This window comes from Nematolebias whitei, chromosome 4, assembly GCF_014905685.2.
Source record: "Nematolebias whitei isolate Nwh7 chromosome 4, NemWhi1, whole genome shotgun sequence".
In the NCBI taxonomy this organism is placed as follows: Eukaryota; Metazoa; Chordata; class Actinopteri; order Cyprinodontiformes; family Rivulidae; genus Nematolebias; species Nematolebias whitei.
Genome location: NC_056501.1, coordinates 3823113 through 3847380, shown reverse-complemented (window position 1 = coordinate 3847380; position 24268 = coordinate 3823113). Strand labels below are relative to the sequence as shown.

General features: G+C 37.6%; 1 protein-coding gene across 1 annotated transcript in view; it reads left to right on the top strand.

Annotated features, from left to right (window-relative positions):
* fstl5 (follistatin-like 5) overlaps positions 1–24268 on the top strand; it is a 209376-nt gene that overhangs the window by 76134 nt on the left and 108974 nt on the right. The window contains exon 5 of the mRNA XM_037675152.1: positions 22754–22950. Within this exon, the coding sequence (XP_037531080.1) occupies positions 22754–22950 (197 nt within the window). The remainder of the gene's footprint in view (positions 1–22753; positions 22951–24268) is intronic.

The window sequence follows — 24268 nt, the reverse complement described above, 5'->3', positions numbered from 1 at the left end:
ATATATATACACTGTAATTTACCTTTTAATTTAACTTCTTTAAAACAAGAGATGTATTTGAACTCTACAGAAACATCTCTGTTTTTCAATAATCAGTGTACTGCGTGTCTACAGTTTATACTTTCCATCAACCTAAGCATGCAGAATACACTGTTTCTATAAAAATAAAGCTTAAATGGAGTGTTTTTGTTGTTCCCTGCTTCCCTGGCAATCGCGGTAGAACAAACTCTTTGTAGACGACTCCCCTGAGCTCTGCCAAGAAAAACATGCTCATGAAGCGTCATAGTTTTCATTCTCCAGAGACCTTCTACCTTAACGATGTGTCTTTGCCTTTCCCACCGGAGCGTCACTCCAGTGAGCTCAGCCAGCCTGTGTACAGTCAGGGGAATCAGAACCTCCTGTGTGTTCTTGCTTTCTTTTAATGACTCTTGAGGTGCCATTAATGCTACAACCTCTGTACAAGACCTGGCACCATCATCGACAGCAGCGCCAGAGAACAAGCTCCTCATTAAAATCTGGACCTGTGAATTATTCACTTTGCAAGGACGTCCAAGCCATCGTCTGCTGCAAGCCTTGGTGCCAGTTACCTTTCTGAAGTTAATTTGTGTACTTTGTGATCTGCAGTGTTGTTAAACAGGATATTGTTGGTGGTTTTTGTATTTTGCATGGAAACGACTTGGAATGTAAAAAGATGTTCATCTGTCACATAAAATGCTGCACTTTGTTTGGAGTATTTCCTGATCATTTATTACAACAATATACTCAAACTCATTTGCCTGATAAACATCCTGTGGCCACTTTGAAATATTTTGGATTCTTTACTTGACAGTAGTAAACATGTACATTTCTGGTGAAATCAATCAATCAATGAATAATCACTGAATAACAGCTTGCTTCTTTAACTCATTTTTGGCTTTCAGGAGAATTATAATTCTTTACTTTGATTTGAATTTACATTTATTTTATCTGGTTGATTCCCTGGTTTCACAGCAGCGTCTGCTGGATTCAGTATTTCTCTGCATTTTCCGGTGGCCCTGGAGTGTAAATGAACAACACTGAAAACGACATAAACACAACATTTGACAAAACAAAATCACATTTGGAGAAAAACTGAATTACATTTGAAAAAATGTTAAGCCACATTGGATTTTTGTTTTCTTGTGTGTGTGTGTGTGTGTGTATTGTTTTTGCATTACTTTAACCAACATAAAACAGAACAATGTACAATACACAGACAACGGAGGTATGTTTAGCAGGCTAGCCTTTAGCCTGTAGAAATGGCGAGCTATGTTTTGTTCAAGCTTAAAGAAGAAGATATGATGCTGGAAAAAATTGGCAAGATTAGGGTTAGAACTTAAAAAAAAACAAGTTCTCCATTTCTACAGACAAAAGGCAAACCTACAAACTGTACCTCCATTCTGTGTGTACTGTGCATTGTTCTGTTGTTCTGTTTTATGTTGTTAATAAAGTAAAAAAAATATATACACAACAAAAAAACTACCACTTCCGGTTTGACTTAATGTAATTCCATCCATTCCATCCATTATCTTTTACCTGCTTCTTCCATTTTGGGTCACAGGTGTTGCTGGTGCCCATGTCCAGCCATCACTGTGCTGGGGGCGGGGTACACACTGGACAGGTCTCCAGTCCATCACAGGGACACATAGAGACAAACAAACATTCTCTCTTTCTCACCTAGAGACAATTTAGAGTTACCAATCAGCCTAACATGCATGTTTTTGGTCTGTGGGAGGAAACTGAAGTACCTGGAAAAAAACCCATGTATGCACGGAGAGAATATGCAAACTCCACCCAGAAAGACCCCTGGACCGGGATTTGAACCAAGGACCTGCTCGCTGAGAGGCAGCAGCTCTACCAGTTGTGCCACTGTGCTGCCTTAATGCAATTCAATTTTTTCAAATGTGATTCTGTTTTATCAAATATTGTTCATTTACACCTTAGGGCCACCATAGCATTTGGCTTAAGGTGAATATGAATGTTAAAGTCTGCCTAAAAAACAAAACTTCATTGTATTTATTTATTTTTTATCTTTCACTTCCTTACACAGCTCATCATTGCAAAAAGTCTGTTTTCAACACAGCTTGTAAACATTCAGAAGAACGGTACATCACAACAATAACCACATTGTTTGAGGCTTTATTGTGAAGTATTCAAACTCTGACAACTTTCTTTTCCTTAAAGTATCTTTGACATTTAAACATAACCACGTATTGTGAGACATTGTTGTGTTTTTATACAAAGAAACACTTCAGAAGAAAGTTTTCGCCATTGCTGCTCAGTGTTTCCCACCTGTCCAGAACCAATGGACGCTTTATCTCCAAGCTGAGTTTCTGATTGAAGTGTCAGCTTCTTTAATTTATCATTTTAATCAAGAATGTTTCAATTAACAAAACTGGCTGTTCTGCATGTAAGAAAATTATGTTTTTGCAGTTTCAAGATTTGCATAAAGATTAGGGTTGACTTCTATTTATGGGACTAACGTACCCACAGCAGGGACACATGCTATTAATTTATATTAATGTAACTGTTTTTTGTTATATTACATATAATGTATTTTAATATACTTTTTTTTTTTTTTTCTGTAGCTCAAAAACTGTGGTTAGCATTAGGGTTAATCAGTTAATCAAACCAATCCAAGTCAATAATAATTAACAAATGAATCGATTTTAACAAGTTCTTGATCTCTTTTGTTAAAATTCTGATTTGTATTTTAAGTTTTGTTATGTCTGACAGATTTATAGCCACTTTTGAGTATTGTTACATATAAAGGTGTACAGTTTTGAACTATTTGCTGTTCTCATGTACATTTAATGTCATGTGCAAAAGTTTTAAACTACATTTGACTTTTTATCAAACCACATCTATCTACATATAGGTCTCCTTAAGCTAGAGGTTTTTTTGTACTCAGAGTGGTCATGGAAAATAGTTTCCCTGTTTTTCTGAAGTTCTTTCAATATGTTTTCTATGAACTTTGACTGGTGTTTTCCCTTGTCCAGTCTTTGTACCTGAACCTGACAGCATATTTTGCCATATGTGCTTTTATAAAAAGACAGACAGTCAACAAGTAGAAGACAAAGAACTATATTTAACAACTGAACAGTATATAAAAGTCAAGTCTTTAGAACTAAAAAAAAACAGCAAAGACCTGTCACAGATTCTACGATCATTGTGAGTCTGATTTGTTTTGTCCAGAACATTTAACTGAAGCCTCTCTGAGGGTTGTTCCAATAATCAGAGTAGTGCCGCCTGTTTTTAACAGACAAGTTGACATATCAGAGCAGACAATGTTTTCAGATGGGACATCTGAAGCAGAATAAAGCTAAACAAATAAATACTATTAATAATAGTATTTTGTCAGGAATTGACATGTCACATGTCATTTTGTATTAGAAAGCTTACGTTTAATATTTTAGAAGACCCTTGAAGTAAAAATCTCAAACTTATGGATAAACCAGGCATGGTAAGTTTAATCACAGTTTTTTAACCACATAAAAACCCAATGTGGTCAAGACTTCTTCCCAAGTATCACCTGGCCAAACGACTAGTAAAACAAGTCATTAAATAATGACCCAGCCACATAAACGTTGATAATAATAAAAACCCAAAAATTGGCATCTTCACCAAGGGTAGGGGTTGGTCACAAAATCTATTTAAAGTGTATATTCCTATATTAAACTTGTCCAGGATTACTTACACTGAAATAAATGTATGTTTGTCAAACAGATGGGAAAACGTATTATGCAGGATGATTTAAAATGTCACCAATTCTGTTCATAACTTTTATGGACATAGTTTCTCGGTGCAGCCAGCTGGCGGAGGGTTTCCGGTTCGGTGGCCTCAGGATTCCATCGCTGCTCTTTGCAGATGATGTGGTCCTGTTGGCGTCATCGTACCATGGTCTTCAGCTCTCACTGGAGCGGTTCGAATCCGAGTGTGAAGCGGCTGGGATGAGAATCAGCACCTCTACATCTGAGGCCATGGTCCTCAACCAGAAAAGGGAGGATTGTTCTCTTCAGGTCGAGAGTGAGGTTCTGCCTCAAGTGGTGGAGTTCAAGTATCTCGGGGTTTTGTTCTCAAGTGAGGGAAGAATGGAGCGTGAGATTGACAGATAGATTGGTGTAGCATCTGCAGTATTGCAGACTCTGTACCGATCCGTTGTGGTGAAGAGAGAGCTGAGCTGTAAGGCAAAACTCTCTGTTTACCGGTCGGTCTACGTTCCTGCCCTCACCTCTGGTCATGAACTCTGGGTAGTGACCGAAAGGATGAGATTGTGGATACAGGCGGTTGAAATGTTTTCTCTGCAGGGTAGCTGGACTCTCCCTGAGAGATATGGTGAGAAGTTCAGTTATTCAGGAGAGACTTGGAGTAGAACCACTACTACTCCATGTCGAGAAGAGCCAGCTGAGGTGGTTTGGGCATCTGGTAAGGATGCCCCCTGGGCGCCTCCCTAGAGAGGGGCTTTGGGCATGTCCAACTGGGAAGAGACCCCGGGGAAGACCCAGGACACGCTGGAAAGACTTTCTCTCGGTTGGCCTGGGAACGCCTTGGAATCTTCCCAGAAGAGCTGGAAGAGGTGGCTATGGAAAGAGATGTTTGGGCCTCCCTGCTCAAGCTGCTGCCCCCGTGACCCGACTTTGGAATAAGCAGAAGATGATGGATGGATGGATGGATGGATATAGAATGTTTTGTTACGTTGCAGAAATGTTGAGAAAATGCTTTGTATTTTATTGTTTCTGAGTATTGAACATGCAGTTTTCATGACCATGGCAACTAGCTGTTGAATTTTGCAGCACTTAGGGCAGGGGAGATGTTTGATCTATCCAGATTATGAGCTCATCTGCTCTGTATTAGATATGTTGATGCACCATTACATAAACCATTTTTGTAACCGTGTATCAGCACACACAAAAGTATTTCAGTGACTGTGGCGTGCTTAAACTGACTTTCAGACACACTCAGGTCATCAGACAGGTTCTCTGTTTGAAGATGGATGTTTGTGACAAGAAACATCACAATAAAAGAAACGATGGAATAAGGACAAGCGAGACACCACCCAAAAGAATGAGAGAGCAACGTGTCCTGGGTTATGCCACTTAGCATCAATTTAACATTTATTGTTTGACATTACGCAGAAAATGAAAAAATAAAAGACCATATTCATAATACTAGCAAGAATTAAATGTGAAATTACTTTGAGGAACAGAAATAAATGCTTTCATGGCTCACTGTCCTACATTTAATCTGGACACATTGAAACGGTTTATTGTCTGGCCAATGGAAAAGTGTAAAGTGAATCCAGCTGCCCTAGATCACCCCCTGGAATTATATTGAGATAAAATGTCACCATTTCATTGATTTCTTTTTCCCCATCTTCTTTTGCCTTGACATGGACATCTGCTAATGATAGTCATATCACGGTGTACATGGCACCGTTTGCCTCCCCTAATAAAGCAGCATGAAGACAAACGCAGATGAAAAATCAGTGTAGATGTATGACACAGCCGTAGGGACTATCACAGGCTCATTTGTTGAAAACTGAATTGGTAAGGGAAATGATGGCTCAAAGGTGTCAATGTGCTGTATCTTTGTTTGTTTTATAAGAAGAAATGAACACTACCGAGGATGAAATAATGATGGGGGAAGCAAAACTAACACAGAAAGTAAAATGTGTGGCTAAAATGTTATGTAAATATAAATAGCATTACATAACTTCTCTGTGTTAGGCTCCAAATCTGAAAGAACTATCAGTTCTTTATATTTGTTGGTTTACAGGGCAACATCACTAAAATCTAGATTCTTGAAGTGAAAAGTAGTTGGGCATCTTCTGTAAAATGTAGTGTCCACACGATATATCGTTCCTACCAATATATCGATCCTACCAATATATCGATCCTACCAATATATTGATCCTACCGATATATCGGTCAGGCCAATATTTTTGGCTAATATAGATGTTTGTGGATATATCTGTATCGTGACAATTGCCCCATAATGCACTGATATAAGCACTCATAATTTTCATCTTTAAAATGCTGGAACCAACCGGACTTGTACAATATAGCACAGCAGAGGGTGCATGACGACTACTTTCCTAACTTCCTTCCTTTACTTACCTTAAGTTTCACTTTTGTCATTCATCACAGCCGAGGCAGGGAACAATGTTGTGTAGTGCATTTTCCTGAAGAGAGCATGATGTCTATTTTAACTTATCTGTAAAATAAAAATCAACAATAATACATTTTCTTCAATCCTCTAACCTGCTTGTCACTAGCTACGTGCCTGTTGAGTTATCAAGCTAACATCAGTGATTGGTTGCACCGTCTTCATGGCATTAGCCCCGTTGTCGGTAGTTATAGTGACAGTCCTTTCGGATTATTATTTATTATTTTTATTTTTTATAAGCCAGATGTCAAAGACAAATCTCCATTTCATTGAATGTTATGGACAATAAAGTTGAATTGATTGATTGATTGATTGATTGATTGAGCTTCCAGTTTGTAAGGACATCCAGTGTTAGTAACGTTATCTTTGTCGTCCTCAGTGAAATGCATTGTTTGTCTGAAATTTTAATTTCTCTACTAAAAACAATAAATGCCATTTTGGTCATTGCTAATTAGACATTAATCGTTTGTGACTGACTGTTTAAACAATGAACAAGGAAGGACATGTATTTGTTTAATTTATATTTTTCTAACACTCTTAACGTTATGGTGAATACTGGAGGATAGAAAATGTGAACGCATGTTAGAAAGACTGTTTTTATGACCAGTGCACCACTTGTAAACCTACTGTGGGACTTTGTAAAGTGGGGAAATGATTAGCTTAGCTTTGTGGTTTGCTAACAGCTACACTAAATAAACAAGCCCCGCTTCACTCGCCATTTTCTTAGATTCTTGGGGATGGACAAAGCTCAAACATTTTCAGTCATTATATCAGTTATCAGCATTCATTTCCACCCCTCCCAATATTGGTATTGGCAATAGACAACATTTCCATATCGGATGTAGTAAAAAGTTGTTTTAAGGAAAAACAGGCACCAATTTCAAAATGTAATTAGTGGGACATTTTATCATTTACAACTTTAAATTTGGTCAAATAGAAACTTTAAAGAGCATAAGTTTAAAACTGCTAGTGTTATCAAATTGTGAAAAGGATCCTTTAAAATATTTAAATGAAATTTTAGTTCTGTATAAAGGACAACGATAACTTTCTTGGCATCTGTAGTTTGTAAATGTGTTGAGGTCATACATCAGTAATCCTTTAGATTTGATTTAGCTGGAAACAGTTGTGTTCATCCAGCACGTTGCCTCTTACAGGAAGTTTAACATGACCATTAAGAGCACTGACACGTTTTAAAACACGCAACAACAATCTTCATCACGTTATTTAGCAAATTCACTGACCAACTTAATTATAGGAAAGAGACACAGACGTTTATAGAGTTAAAAATAAAAACACCATTTAAAAATGTTACTATTAGTCATTTATTTTACAACAGATACTCAGATACACGGTGTATAAAAGTTACCTCAACCATGAACTTCATTTTCCAGGCAAGGCCCAGACTCAGAGATGGTTCTTTTAATTTATTTTTTTAACATCTACAGGTCATAATGATTACAAAATCAAAATATTCAGATAAATTCTGTATATAAAGCCCCAGACTGTTGGATACATGTGATGTTTGAGCCCTCGGGCAACGCTGCATGAAAAACACTGAATTAGAAGCTTGCTCATGCCACGGTGATCAATACTTCCACACGGGTTTGTAAATGCCTGGAAAACAGTTTTTACTCAAATCACAGTCTGATGATGCTTCCAGGAAGGTTATTTAGAGTTACTGCACCAAAGCCTTTTTGGAATTCTTCAGTGGGGATAATTACATTGTAGTGGTCAACTATAGTCAGTCAGGTTTCTTTTTCTTTGGATTTTGAACACGAGGTTCTACATTCCAAAGATAGGGCGACATTGTCTGCTACTAGCATGCTCATGTGTGAAGGTATTATTGATGCACAAGAGTGTTGCAAGTTTAGGCAGGCAAATGCTAAGCAATCATTTCCCAGGAGGCCTGTAGGCATTTTAGAGGAACATTGTCTGACCTTATCATACCAAACAATGTCAGGCTTCATTCTGCATGACTTGCAATGTACTTTCTAGAGAGTGCATGCATGCTTCTCGCAAACATATATACGTTTAGCTGATAATGGACAACATATCAACAAGAGAAAAAATACAATATAATACAAATATTTATTCAAAATAAAATCTTCCTGAGAAGCCTTTACCAAAGCCAACTATCTATAGACCATGTTAGTGCTGGTTTTCTAGGGTTAGAAGTCACGGTTGAAAAATAAAAGTACAGGTAAGCCTGTTAGAAGTGCTTAACTTCAATGCACTAGGCTGTTTCTATCCAGCTTTGAGTTGCTGTCCTCTTCCTCATGTCAGTTATGTAAAGGCACCATCAACCACAGAGCAATGATCTGCAGCACAGCCATTACGACGAAGGCACAGCACTTTGATGAAGAGATGTGTGGGACAGTAGACATTAGGAATGTCATCCCATCCTTTAATTTGATCCATAGTTGTCAGTGTGCCCTTGGATCCAGTAAATATGATGTACTGTACTGTCTACACCAGTAACGTTTGAGCTCCCCTAACTTTTTGGAGACATCTAGTTTTACTTAGTTTATCTGACATTTGTAATCATATAGTTTGAGTGTTTATAACATTCCAATTTTGTATCAGTGTCAAAATAATGTTTTATATTATTTTCCATACATACAGTGGTTGTATTTTCATACAACCATTGTATGGAAAACATATTTTAATCACAATCATGCTGTTTTAAATAAACTAGTCCCATAATTCAATTTGAGTATTTTTATTTAAAGATGCAGTTCTGAAATTTAAGGTTTATGGTCAACCCATTCTACTATATTTATTTTATTAAACATGTATATTTGTCATTAGTACACACTATATATATCTGCAGCTTTAGATAAACTATAAGTACAATTTGAAGTTTATACTCTGAGCCGTATAAGCAAAATAATTTGTTCTACACTATTTTGCTGTACAATTAGTTGAATTTGTCTTCTATCCTGTTTTAGGTGGAATGCACAATTTCTTATTTTTGTTGTTGTACCCTTTTAATCTCCAATGGGGAAATAAATTTTCTGTATTTGAATATATATTATGTGAGCACACGTGTGAAGCAGCGTGCTGCCATCCAAGGCACCTGGGGAGCAGCTGTGGGGTTAAGGGCCTTGCTCAAGGGCCCAGAGTGGAGCAAATGGCGGTGGAAGCAGGTGTGGGTGTTTCACCTTTTCCACCCACATTTTGATGTCATTGGTCTGGGGAGTTGACTGGTGAGCCTCCAATCACAGGCTCATCCTCAAACCTCTGCACCACCAGAGCCACTAAGGCTAAATCAGATATTCTTCAGGCTTTATTAACCAGCAGTTGATGAGGTTTACTCTAGAGCAGAAACTGGACAAAAACAGAAATTGGCAACTAGACTTGAAGACTATAAACTAAAGTCAAGAAAAAGGCCAAACAAATTATTTCATGGGGGGGAAAGCATTTGCTTTAAATTGAAGTAGAGGAGCACGATATATTAAAAAAATAGTTGATATTGCAACATCAATGTACAGTATATCAGGAAGAATGCCAATAAATCACAGACTGACTGCTTTAAAATGACATTTACAAATCAAATGGAACTGTCCGACGCATTATTAAAAACTGGAAGGATAGTGGAGACCCATCGTCTTCGAGGAAGAAATGTGGCCGGAAAAAAATCCCGATTGATCATGATCGGCGATCACTTCAACGTTTGGTGAAATCAAATGGAAGAAAAGCAACAGCAGCACTCAGGGCTGTGTTTAATAATGAAAGTAAAAGCATTTCCACACGCACAATGCAAAGGGAACTCAAGGGACTGGGACTGAACAGCTGTGTAGCCTTAAGAAAACCACTAACCAGTGAGGCTAACTGGAAAAAAGGCTTCAATTTGCTAGGGAACATAAAGATTGGACTGTGGAGCAATGGAAGAAGGTCATGTGGTCTGATGAGTCCAAATTGACCCTGTTCCAGAGTGATGGTGCATCAGGGTAAGAATAGAGGCAGGTGAAGTGATGCACCATCATGACTAGTGTCTAGTCATCAATGCAAGATCTTGGTGAAAAATTAATGCAACACTGGCTGGAAATAGATCTTGTGACATTGCAGAAACTTATCGACTTATCAATGACACAGAGAATGCATGATGTAATCAAAGTTAAAGGCGGTCCAATGAAATACTAGTGTGTGACCTTTTTATTGGGTGGCAACTTTTTTGGGGGTCAGGTAGTGTACTTCACTAATACCAAGCAGCCCTAATTGGAGAAATCCCAAGTTTGATGTTTCCACTTTTGAAAGAGACCTGCTTTTAATAAGTCACACAACTTACCGGTAAGTACAATAGGGAACAACTTATTTAATCATTTTTATGATGAATTGTACCTCCAACATACACGTTTAGAAGCATTTTTATGTGCTAAACTAATTACATTTTAATGCCCTTTTTCAAACGTCCAATCCCGTGTATACTGAACCAAATTCCCTGCAGGTCTCTACACCTCCAGACAAGGAACTGGCGTCTTTAATCAACGAGTTTATATTTAGCTTCTTCAGCTTCAAAGCAACCTGTATTCATTTGCATGTTCATTATGTGCCTAAAATGGCCAATTATTTCATCAAAGGCATGTTCAGAGGATTGACCCACAGATCCCAAACATCATGTGACAAATTAGCCAATTAAACATGTTTGATGTTTCTGCCCCCTGTTGTGCTGAATAAGAAGTTGACAATGCAGAATCATTTTATTAATGTTTACAAGTTTTTCTTTCTTTAAGTTTTTTTTTAATTATTTTCCCACTACTGAACATGATTTAAGTTTATTTCTGGGACGTTTTAGGACCAAATATGTGTACGATGTATGCAGTTTAATTTTCCGTTTCATTTCACCTTTATTGAACCAGGCATACACATTAAGAACAGATTTTTATTGACGGAGCTGGTCTGGCAGCACCAACAGGTTCTTGTAGGGTCAAGGGAAGGGAAACAATATGGTTAGACAAAACTATAAAACATAGAAGTCAGTAACAAATAAGGAAATCATAAATTACAATAACAACAGTTCATTGCCAAAGTTAAACAACAACATTACTAAGAAAACATTTATCTTTAAAATGGCTTTTAAATGCTTTTTTTTAAACTAAAAACTGAGACAAGTGAGGTCAGACCCAAAGTTTTCTGAAGTAGATTCCAGTCAGATGGAGCAGCAGAGACAAAGCCAGACTTGGTCTTTAGAGTTGTTAACGACAAATAATGAGAGGATCAGCTGTTATACTTTGAAACCGGTGCTAGTTGCAGTAGATTAGTTAAATACGGAGTTGAATATCCCAACAACGTCTTATAAATGAGGGCAAACCAATGAATTTCATGAGTATGTAGAGAAGGTCATTTAACAAGAGAGTAGAGGTGACAATGATAAGGAGCATTTGTAACAAAGCCAATAGCAGAGTGATAAATTGTGTCCAGCTTATGAAGGACACCCTTACAAGCATGTCTATGAATTATGTCTCCATAATCCAGCAGCTGTAGAATGGTTTTTCCAACAATGGTGCGTTTTGCAGCCAATGCAAACAAAGATTGATTTCTATGTAGATAACCAAGTTTGGCTTTAACCTTAAAATGTGAAACATTAACATGATCTGAAAAGGATGGAGCACAATCAGTCCAAATTCCCAAATATTTATAAACTGTTACCTTTTCTTTAATCTCACAGTTTACAGTGGTGAAGTCCACCGAGGTGGATCTGGTTCCTCCTCATGACCAAACTACATAAATTTAGTTTTCTTGACATTTAAGGACAAATTGAAGTCAGAAAAGGCCTGCTGGGTTTCAAGAACACCACATGCAGGGACTTCACAACCTCATCCAGAGTAGAACCAAAGACATATAAAATAATGTCATTGGCATATCTTCATTGCAGTTAAGTAAAGTGGTCATTGTTTTGTTGCAGAGACATTTTTCTCTCCATTGTAATTTACATTTTAAGTAACATCTGACCATATGGTATATACAATATTTGTAGCTCTTTTAAGTTCTTGTACATTTTTGCATTTCCTATAAATATCTGTAGACTAGGAATGAATAGGTCAGTTGAAAGGTGCAGCAGGTTTGCTTACTTTGAGTGGTCCAAATCACTTTGACAGCAGCTACAACAGACATTAGTATTAGTCTTGCCTTTAGGCGTCTTCTCTTTGTAATGTCATTGCATTGGGAGATTTTTCTTTCATTGCTCTTTGCTAATCATTTTTCAGATGTTTTTACCCACCGTGTCTAGTCTAGATTAAAAAACCTTTAAGGAACTTGGAATTATTTTTCTGCATTTTATTCTTTATTTGTTTTCATCTACTTTGTCCATATTAGACCAGACTTTAAAAAATGTGTAAATGAGAACGAACACTAGCTGCTTGAAGGACTGGGTTGGTACAAAAGCAAGATGTAGATGGAAACGGGGTTCAACGGGTCGAGTCTGTTGCTGTATTGTGAGTGTTTTCTAATATCAAAAAACACCCACAAGTCATAAAACTTTATTTTATATTTAGTGCAACCAATAAACCTTTTTGCCAAACGATCTTATTTTTGTTATAAAAGACAATTTGCAATGTGGCGTGTGAAAAGTGTTATTGCATTAAGGATAGCAAAATAAAGATTATACACACAAGTTGGAGACTGTCTTCCAAACTAATTAGTTTGTATTACAGCAATTAAATGCTTTTGTTGTTCTTGTAAATTTGCAACAGGTTTTCAGATTTGTTTTTTAAAGTATTAAAGGATTTATCTTTAACATTAGACTTTTCCATTCAGTGTACAATGATGGGGATATTTTCCTGTAGTTCTATCTGTTTGAATGAGTATCTGTCAGAAGCGGGATGACTGAGTTCACCATCAGGATGTCAGTTTACACGATGCATCAGAGAATAATCCTGACCTGCCTTCAGCAAAGAACACACGTTCTTGACAAAGATGAAATACAATCCAGCTGACCTGGATCCATCTGCTCCTCCCTACCAATGGTTAGTGCAACAAAGAGGGAGACAAAGATTAATGAACATATGTCAAAGAAATGTTGCATACCTCTTGTACATGAAAAAATAGATTCTGAATGCTTGCAGGCACTTTTGTGCAAACATTTTTTATTGCCTTGTGAGGTAGCAACAAAGGCTGATTAATATACGACCTTAGTTGTGCTGGAATGTAACCAGGCAACTTAAAGCTGAAAGATTTGTGTAGGTGCATTATTAGTGGCAGGTGAACGTTGTGACAAAACCTACTCATTTTCATTCTTTGGTGCGAACCGGAATGTTTTATGACCGGATCGATGCGGACTGCAGAGCTGGCCACATGTGGGGCAGCTGATCTATAGGAGTTCAAGTCGTTATGGTTCCAAGCTATGAGCTGAGTGGTTGGATGGATGACAGCTCAGTCCTTTAACCTGATGCTGACCCCTCTGTTGAATGAACAGCAGAGCTGTGAAGGCAGTGTTGTAATCAGAGTGTAACTGCAGGTCACTTTAATGACTTGCTGTAGATTCTGACTTGAACGTGGTTGATGTCTTTGTGTTAAAGTATGTAATAAAGTATTATATTCAATATAAAACTCAATAGACTTCTGTAGGTCTTTTAAAACAAGAACAGAACAGACCTTTTTTTCTTTTCTGGAGTTTATTTAAGCAGTTCCTTAAAGGATGAGTTCATTAAGGAGTTAAACTCAGTGGTTGAAGGAAACACTGAGACAAAGAAACAAACGTTTTTGTGAGTGCAGAGACTCCTCAATAGGAAAAAAGTAATTTGTTTTGATTTATTTTAGTTATGAGTACATTTCCACAGTTGAAAAACAAAAATACTGAATGATTGTCTGGTGTTAGGGGCATCATCTTACATTTAACTATCCAAACTGTGCCGTGCTCACGATGTGCATAATAGCAATTTTACTAAACTAGTGAGCAAAAATAAAGAAATACAAATAAAATAGTTAAAGTTCGGAAAATAAAGTAAAAAAAAAAAAAAAAAAACAGTGCCCAAAGGGAATGATGCAGGAAGAGGCTTATTGCTGAAGTTAACACGGATCACTTCTAAAGCTATCCAGGATCGGAATAAATAAAAAAAAGAGTTTGATTAAACCAGAAACCGTAATATCTCATTTAAATGCAAATGTAGATATTTTATTTGAACAAGATTCATTTAAATTTTGTTGGTGGTGGAGAATGAACACAGTAATTTTCACAGTTAGATTTTTCCCATTTTGCTGCATTTCCCCACTTGGCTCTGAAGTTATTAAGTCTTTAAATCATCGACTGGCATCATTTATTGCCTATCTTCATGTCCAACAAACAATTTCATATCTGCTGTAAAACCTGTTCCCAGAAGTGCATCTTAAATGTAAAAGCTCTATTCTTCAGTCATTCTGCTCTCTACTAAATTTAGACCTTCAGCAGTGTTGATTTAAAGTCTTGGTCCAGGTCAGCCCTCGGGTCAGTGTCCTCCATCATGTCATCAACAAGACCTGCCAGTGATGGAGTAAGCTCTGTGTAATCAACTCTACCAGAACCAGATCTGAGACCGGAACAAACCCTTCGTACTTTCATTATGTTTTCCTCTTCAGTCTCCATCTATCAAAAATCACAGACCATGTTTGTCTCGTATTCTGGAGATTGCAGCATAATACTGTATCCTGGAATAACAAGTTTAGATCATCTTGGGACTCTGTGCACAGAAAATAAATTACTTTAACTCAAATGCAGCTGCATTGTCCAATTAATTTTAGTGCATTACAGTCAAGTAAAGACTATTTATGACAATTATGATACAAATCTCACTAACAAGATGTACAAATTATTGGGAAACAATGCAAAATGCTATTTATTTTATAATATTCATACATTTATAATCTTACAACAAAACAAATCCAGTTAAGGTGGATGCAGCAAGTTCATGTAAAGTCTGCTGATTTAATTCAAGGAAGTGCAGGACTGAAGTAATACATATTAAGATCAGGATGTTGGGAAGAAGACTGGTTCTGATGAAAAAGGAGAGGGAAAGAATCAAATCTGCATCCAAAGTAAACTCAGCAGTGACTGATGCTGCATGAGGAGCCTGACCTGGATAGTTTACAGCGAGGTCAAAGTATCAAACAAAAAAAAAGGAACATCCAATTCAAGTACATCTTAAACACATGCTGACCTCTGCTAAAACACACACTCTGACTATACTACTGTATTGTAAATAGTCTGTTCTTATCAATGTTCCAATGCATATTGGACATTATTATTGATATTGTTTATCTTATTTATATATTGTATTGTTTATTAACATTTAGGAACTTTTGTGTGAAATCTTTTTAATCTTTTTATCTGTTGCTGCTGTTACACTTGAATTTCCCATTAATAAAGTAATAAAGGGGTTAATAAAGTATAGGCCATTTCCTGCATTCTGATGTATTTTAACGTGTTAAACATCCGAGGAGCTTTTTCAATAGAAAAAGGAGAAAGATTCTCGAATGAGAAGTGAAATGTCTTCAGTTACAAATAAAGTCCAGCTGTTTCTATTTTAAACTTTTTTTTTTTTATTTACCATGTCCTGGATGACTGAGAATCTTCACCAGTGTTGTTAAACATATAATTTTATCTACATAAGCAGACACTTGAGCACGGCATAAGAAGTAGTCTGTCCAACAGCCCTCCTTGTGTGAATAGAGCACACTTCGTCTCTCTCAAGCATCCTAACCCCCACCCCCCGGTCAACAAATGCCGGCACTAACATAGCGCTAAGCTAGCTCGCAATACAGATATGTCCCCATTGTCCCCCCCATGAGCATCCTGCCAAGTTTAAAACCACCTCCCCAATACTGCAGGTACTGTATTTTGGTTCCACATGCCACTTTTACACTAAGCTCACTTTTATTAAGAACTACTACTCCTGGTTCTGAACTGGCGAGTCACCAAAATGCCAGTTAACTTTTATGTGTCTCCTCCATCAAGGATGTTGTTGGATTGGTACAGTTTTCTGTGTTTTTACCGTTTATTTGCAAGGTCACCCAAAAACAGTAAAGGACAAATTTGCATTAAACTATTCCAGAGAGGAGCAACAGTTGTGGTTTCAGTGCTGATCTGGACCTGGGAATTTTTGGTTAATAAAATAACTTATACTTGCTTTTTCACCTGTAGTCCATAAGATCAACAATAAAGTATGAACCTGAATTGGTTTTTGAAGAGTTCACTTAGTTTTTCTTAGACACCCTTCTCTATATGACGTTAAACGTATTCTACATGCAGGAGCGTTGGCAGAATATTGGCTTCCTGTTTGTGCTTAGACTTTGTTGTGTCAGATTGATAGAATCTTGGGGAGAACAGCAGTCAGGGTTTGTAGCTCCACTGCTCCAGATATCCATTTCAGATTTAGTCAGGCTTTGCTGCAGTGACACCTCTAGTTGCTTTTAAAGATTACAATCGCTGACCTCTGATTTGGGTAACCCAGTTGTCATGCTGTGCTTTCTTGATGTATCGTGATCTGTGGCAGTAGACGGTACCCTGGAGACTGAGATGGAAGAGCTGGGGGGGCAATGGGGGCAGACACAGTCGGGCAGAGACGAGGCAGCTTCTGCAGAGTTGATTTCTTCTATTCTGCTGAGCTAACAGTTTCTCTATATAAATAATACAATGGTGCTTTTAAAGAGACAGGTTGAGGAGGCTGTGGTTGGGGCTTCACTCACTGTTGTGGCCTTAGCAGAAAGAATGGGAACGTGTTCACAGATAAATATAAAAAAAGTGTGGTTTAAGGATTAATGTGGATCACGGAGCTATGGCGCAACTTGGTTTTCAATATCTTTCTGTGTAAGATTTTGTGCATTTCTCTTAGCTGGAATGAAGCTGCCACCGTAATTTATGGTAACTGCTTGTGGAACAGCTGCTTCTTTGTCATTTGATGCTGCGTGCATCACTGACTGTATTCTGTGCACACAGTGATGCTTGTCTTAGGTGTTTTGAATGCTGGGGCTGTCATCACTGATAGTCTAAATCACAGACGTGCAGGTTGCAAGAACCTTTCTTTCCCGTTCCTCCTTTTAAACGAGACATTATTGTTTCTGGTAGAGTGCCATATTCTACTTTCTGTGCTGGTTTTTGTTGTTCCTCTATTAGAGGGAAACCCGTGCAAGTTAGGTGTTGAATATTTTATTAGCTATATTTCAATACAAACTTCAGGCACTAAGGTTACTAGCTTTAATTAACAGAATTTGTTTTGCATATATTTTAAAGGTGAGCAGCACCTCGTGCATCAGCTGGTCAATTATTAGGCGTTGGAATTATTAATGTGCTTTTACTTTGGTTCAAATATAAATGTGCTTTAAAATATGTGGTTATTATAGCATGACGTTTAATCATATGTGCAGCATTTCTACACGTTTTAAAATGAAGTGAAAAGCTGTGAGTCTGTTGCAAACAACCAGAAGTCAGTTTCCATCAACACCTACCAGCTTTCTGCACTTCATTATTTCTGTCCCACCTGTCACTTCTTTTGAAAATACCAAATGCAAATCGACATTATTCTCATCCTCCTTGCAATAATGGGGGAGTGGTGGCACAGAGGTTAAAGAATGTGGGCCTGTGTTCGAAAGATAGCCAGTTCAAGCCCCGGTACTGGCAACATCAAAAATGAGGGTGGGGTAGGTGAAGCACCCACACCTGCTCCCACCCTCATTCGCCCCACTCTGGGACCTTGAGCAAAGCCCTTAACCCCCATCTGCTCCTAAACAGGTCTCTCTTGAAAATGACTTCCCGTGGCTCAATGAGACTACCTGTATACATAAAGGTAAATACAAATAAAAAAAAACATTTTGCCAAAAAAAAATAAAAAATAAATGGATTCCCTTATTGGGGTTTATAAAGAGTATCGAGTTGATCACTTATAGCAGTTCTTTACTGCTGTCATTACAAAACATTTAATCTAAAAATAGAAAATTCACACAAAGATAACTTTTTGCAACACTTTGTTCTTTCTGGTCAAACCCTTGCAATTAATTTTCTTGCTGTAAAAATGTGTCTTATTGTTTAACTGTAGGAAACAATGTCATGTTGGTGGTGCTCTGCTGGTAAACGAGTTAAGCAGCAAGAAAAGTCAAGCAAATTAACTTATTTAACTACAAAACAATACAAACCAGAGTGGTGGGTGGAGTAACTTGCATTTTTTAAAATACCATAAGTCATGTTGATAATTTTATACCATTAACTGATTTGATAGTTTTTTCAACTGTAAGATTATCCAATATGATCCAAAATGCTGCTGCCAGAGTCTTAACTGGAGTTACTGGGAGAGATCATATCTCTCCAGTTTTAGCTTCTCTCCATTGGCCCCCTGTCAAATCCAGAATATAATTCAAAATCTTACTTCTAACCTACAAAGCACTCAACAACCTAGCTCCATCTTAAATTTCAGATCTTATTGATTCATATTTTCCTAACAGAGCACTTTGCTCTCAGACTGCAGGTTTACTTGTGGTTCCTAGAGTTTCCAGCAGCAGAATGGGAGGAAGATCTTTCAGTTCTCAGGCTCCTCTCTTGTGGAACCAACTTCCAGTTTCTGTCCATGAGGCTGACACATTGTCCAGTTTTCAGACTGGGATTAAGACTTTCCTTTTTGATAAATCCTATAGTTAGGGTCGGCTTGTTATGCTGATATAGACTTACACTACTAGAGGACAAATTGACCTCATTTCCGTAAATTAATTGTTCAAATTGAATAATTTTCATTTGATACTATTTCTATCTTAACATGTGATTCTTGACCTGCCATTGTGTATCTATTCCTACCAAAGCCAGCCAGTTTTAGCAGATGACCGCTTGTCCTGAACCTGGTTCTGCTAAAGGTTTCTTCCTCATGAGGGAGTTTTTCCTTTCCACTGTCACCTTCATGCTTGCTCAAGATGAGAGTTCTGTGGTGGAGTTAAACTCAAAGCTGCTCCTCAGATAAATTATGTTAAAATATTATTTTTGTATATGAATGTTTCTGTTCAGTGTCCTGAGACTACTTCTGTTGTGACCTGGTGCTATACAGTATAAATAAACTGAATTTAATTGATTTAATATTATTAAATGCATGTGAAGAATACATGCAATGCCATTATTTTCTGCATTACTTTTTTTTTTTTTACCTAAAATATGTGAGAAGAAAAAAAAATCAATGTCATATTTTGGCCAAAATGATTTTCATGTGTAAGCAGTAAACCTATTAAACTGTAAATTGGTTGAGATTTAAAATGAGCCCAAGACCGTCTACAATAAATGTATGTGTGTATAAGTTTGCTAGCTTCTACCATATTGATGTAACTGACCTTCATATCTCCATGAAATGCATGCAGCCATTTATCTTTTATTCATTTTGCCATTTGTGACCATGGCAGCTTCTCACTCTGACACATGTCAAAACAGACCCTGTTCCCTGATATGCAGCATGCTGCAATCAGTGCTGTTCCTGGGCAAGTTTTCTACTTGCTTCACCTCCTATTTTACAGCTGAAACAAATTTAGCTTTTTCCCCTCATCTCCCATTTGGCTTGTTCCCATCTATGACTGCAGCACAAGACCGTACCCGCCTCCACTGGTGTTGTTCACAACCTGATTGCTGCAGGAAGTTTTTGACTCATGAAAGTCTAAAGTCTGTCAACACTTCAGTCTGTGTGTTACTCACAGCCCCACCTGCTAAAAAACAGGAGAAATGGTCTACAGCATCTTCTTGTTTACTAGGAATGGGCTTTTTTTTTGGGCAAAACACAATTTGATTTTCAAGGTATTTAAACCATTTGTATTCAAATATTCAACCACCCCAAGCCACAATCATTAAACAGTCAATGCACCATTAAAGGAGTCAGAGGTCACATCTTATTTTTTTTTTTATTAAAGTTTGACATTTCTAATTTTCTGCTCACCTCTAATATTTACTACTTTATGCCAGACTTTGTGAGTTTCAAATATATATTTTAATGATCAAAAAGCATTTTTGTTTAGGACAACATTTAGGGCTAAAGCAAGTGGGATTGTTTTTATTTTTAACAGCCTTTATAGTTGAAGACCAAGACTTGGTTTACAACAAAACAGGCATTTTAATAACTCTGAAAGTATTTTAATTACTAAACAGAATACAGTAGTCCCTTGCTAATGTGTGGATTGTTATCGTAGTTTTTCAAAATAAGATTGGACATGACACCCCGCTGATTGATGGATGAGCCACACAATTAGCATTAAATTTATATAAACAATAAATTATTTTAAATTATTTAGCACCTGCTGCACCTTTGTGCAGCCCATACTGCAGGATAAACTTCCTGCTGCAGCTGATCAGCTGATCTATGTGCAGAGTGGATAAGTGGGCGTGGCCAAGAGCACTTGCAGGTGGCAAAGAGCAGAGGAGGCAGGGAGCTGAAATTATGACATTCTGTCTCTTTCAGAGTGTTTAGAAACTTTGTTTAGAATATTGCAAGAGTGTGCTAAGCGTTTAAAACATGCACACACACACATTTTATATATATATATATATATATATATATATATATATATATATTCACTAAAATAAACTACTACTCGCTGCTTATACTAATATTCTTACTTTGCTGTTTTTCCACTTATCTGTGGATTTTCAGGGTACGGATCACCCGCAATAAACGAGGGACTTCTGTAGTCTTAATTGTGTTTGCAGTATTTTTCACTCAACATTGCTTTTTTCTTTACCTTTGTCTGCTTTATTTTCTTCTGGTAGTAGTAGTTGAACTGATTTTATACTGTTGTTTTTATTGTAGAATCGTTTAAAAAATCTTTAAATTATGCCCAATCAATTCAGATTATGAGTAACAGTTTGTTTCTGTACAGTTCAGTCAAAGCAGAAGTTTAATGCCAAGTTAATGATTTCACACACCTTGGACACTACAGTCATTGAAGATTGAGATGAAAGTAAAAAGACTGTCATCTATGAAAGCCCATTGAATTTGCAGGTAAAGTTTAAGACCTTTCATCCTCTCAAACCCCAGTGATTGTAAGTGTTGGTGCAACAAGCATATCCTTTAATGCTCACTGATTGCTCAAGTTGTTTCACTGAGGGGATGCTGGAATAAATTTCTACAACAAAAATGAAATCCTGTACTGATAATGTGTCATTAGTTTCTGGGGTTGCTCTGATTCTGCCCAGCTACATATCAGCCCTCACTGAGCATCCAGTCCTACTTGTAACAACTGCCACTATACCCAGGTATAAGGACTGAAGACAACAGATAGCAAGCCTCCAATAAGTTTTACCGTGTTTATTTACAAAATGATAATTGTCTTCAAATGTGCCAGGAAGGGAGCTGGAACCCTGGAGAGTAAGGAGAAGGGTTAATGACCTGCCAGCATCGGTGATATTGTTTCTGCTGCTCTTTCTTATGGCAGGGGTAGGAGTCAGTTGTGGGGAAGGGTGACCCAGTGGTTCCAGGCAGGAGGCAGGGAAGGAATGTGTGGAGGCAGCTGAGGAGGCACAGGAGAGCTCGAGGTCCACCGAGAAAAATTCAAGGGACATGAGAACATTGGAGATTATACTGAAAGCACGAAGAGTTATAAATTTGATTAATACTTAGTTAATCTCACAAGAGGCCAGAACCAACTACCATTGGCAGATAATGCTCCAGCACGGACTGGATGTCCTCTGCAGCCTTTTACGCTCCTGTTGCTCATCAAGCCGATGATGTGCTGCTGATGTTTAGCTGTGGCTGCAGGAGCCGACAGAGCAGAACGCCCACACTACTGAGAGGAGACACCGTTAGCATCCTCACCATCTCCCTCTTGCTTGATCATCCTGAACAAAGTTCATTTGTCTCACACAGGACTCTGAGTAGCCAACATTTATTCATAGTTGTTGGAAAATCTTTCAAAGATGTCACCGTTCTTTCCCAAGAATTGAAAATCATATCAGTGTTTTTTTTTTTTTTTCTTGTTGGCTGGTAAGCAACAGCTAATTTATCTTTTATTATGGGAGATGCACTTCCAGATGAAACAAAATTGATCTGACACGTGTAAACCTCGAATTCTAGTCATAATTTTCTGTTTGGCTGCCGCTTCACTTCACGGCTGAACATTTTATGCATTTGACTCCTTTGATATAGATCCTCTGATGGCAGACATGATTGTTTTCTGTTGCTGGTAGGGTTTGTTCTTGACACCTGTGTGATGGATTTGTTCATCACGTTCTTTGTGTTAATCAGGCTGAACGTTTTTTAGTCGGGAAGCAATGAAAGGCTGCGTGAATGTGGGTGTTTATGCTCTTGTGTGAAAATATTCATTTTGAAATTGTTATGATTCAGTCAGTCACTCTCAGGTTAGAGCTTTACTTTTTTTTTTTTTTTTTTGGTACCAATAATTAACAGTTTGAGACATCTTGTGTTATTCATAGCATGTATATTTAATCTTATTACAGAACATCTGCAGTCATTGTGCATGTATCTGTGAAACGTGTCTTCAGACAACTTAACACCACTTAAAACACCCAAAAAATCAACTTATTTTCTTTCTCTTTTTGCAACAAAGATCATTAACTGTGTGTCATATACATTTTTCTACTTCTAATGGTTTTGCTCTTTCTGTTCCTTTGTTCCTTTTTCAACAGGTGATGACTGCAGATTGAGTGACTACCTTCGGCTGAAAACCAAGATTTTGGATCTGCATGACAAACGATACATGGCAGCAACCTTCCATGGCACTCACAAGGACAACATGGCCGCCAAGCAGCAGCTGGTTGATTTAATGTTCAGACGCTTTGACGCAGACAATAGTGGTCAAATAGATGCGAGCGAGCTCTCACAGGTGAGTGAAAGGTGATGCTAACTCTGAATATTTTAAGTATTTTCTGAAATACTGGCGTGTGGGTTTGTTGAAACCTCACGTTCAATGATTGAAAAGGTACAGATGCAAAAAAAAAAAAAAACATTTCTTTGTAATGACTTTTTTTTAACTCTGTCTGCTATTTACATTTATTTGATCGATGTTGACGATTTCGAGTTTGAAACTGGTACGAATTCCAAACTGGTTGAAACCAAACTGCTTTATACATACGCTTGGTAAAAAAAAAAAACAAATGGTGCTACTGTTAATGTTTGACACGCACTCCACACAGACAATAATTACAAAGCTGTTAATTACTTCCATTTTAATTTAATGGTAGCAGCTCAAAATGTATTAATTTATGGTAATGTAATAAAATAAAACTGAGAAGACTGAGACTGGCTTAATGTAGACATGACTGTTCTGTTGGACAAAATAATCTAACACAAAGCAGCGAGAGTGGGTCCCCATCTTTACAACGCTGGGGGTTTCTTCTCTGTGCTGGGCAGACAATCAGAACCCTATTTCAGTCGTATGTCAGGTGATGTTTGCAACAGATACTTTAGACGGATTACCAGAGCAGCCTGTACATCCACTGGCTCGATAAACATACAACAGTTCTGTGTTAAAGCTAAGCAACAATGACATTTTAAAAGGAAAAGTAAACCCATAGAGCCTAATTGATGTATTGACCAGCTGTTAATTGCTGGTGAATATTTTTTACTCTGTGGCACGTTCTGACAGATCAACACTATTTTAAATTGGACACCGTCTTCTACAGACAAATGTTTCTCCCTTCATTAACGAAACAAATCCACCGCTGCTCATCATCTTTTCTACAGTTCTTGTCTTAGTGATTTACAGAAATGGCACCTTCCTGAAGTTTTTGAGATTGTTAAGAATTAGAGCCCGACTGATATATTGGTGGCACCGATATTTTAGGACGATAAAGGTGTTTGGGGACATGTCGATATCAGTGATAATTGGCTCATTCTGCGCCAATATAGACACTTGAATCTTCACCACTAAAATGCTGCGAACCAGCCGTGTCTTTACTTGCAAAGAACATAATTGTACAATACCAAGTTTGTTTTCTCAGTCATCCAGGTATATAACAACAAAAAAGGTTGAATCATGTCATCTGGACTTCGTTTTTTGTTAAAAAGAAACGTTTCGCCCCTCATCCAAGAGGCTTCGTCAGTCTGAGGCCTAGCCATCTGGTATTACCCAGAAGTCACCCTGACTCTTGTGTTTCAAGCCTGCCTCAGATACCCCTGAAGTCTGGCCTTTTCACTAAATC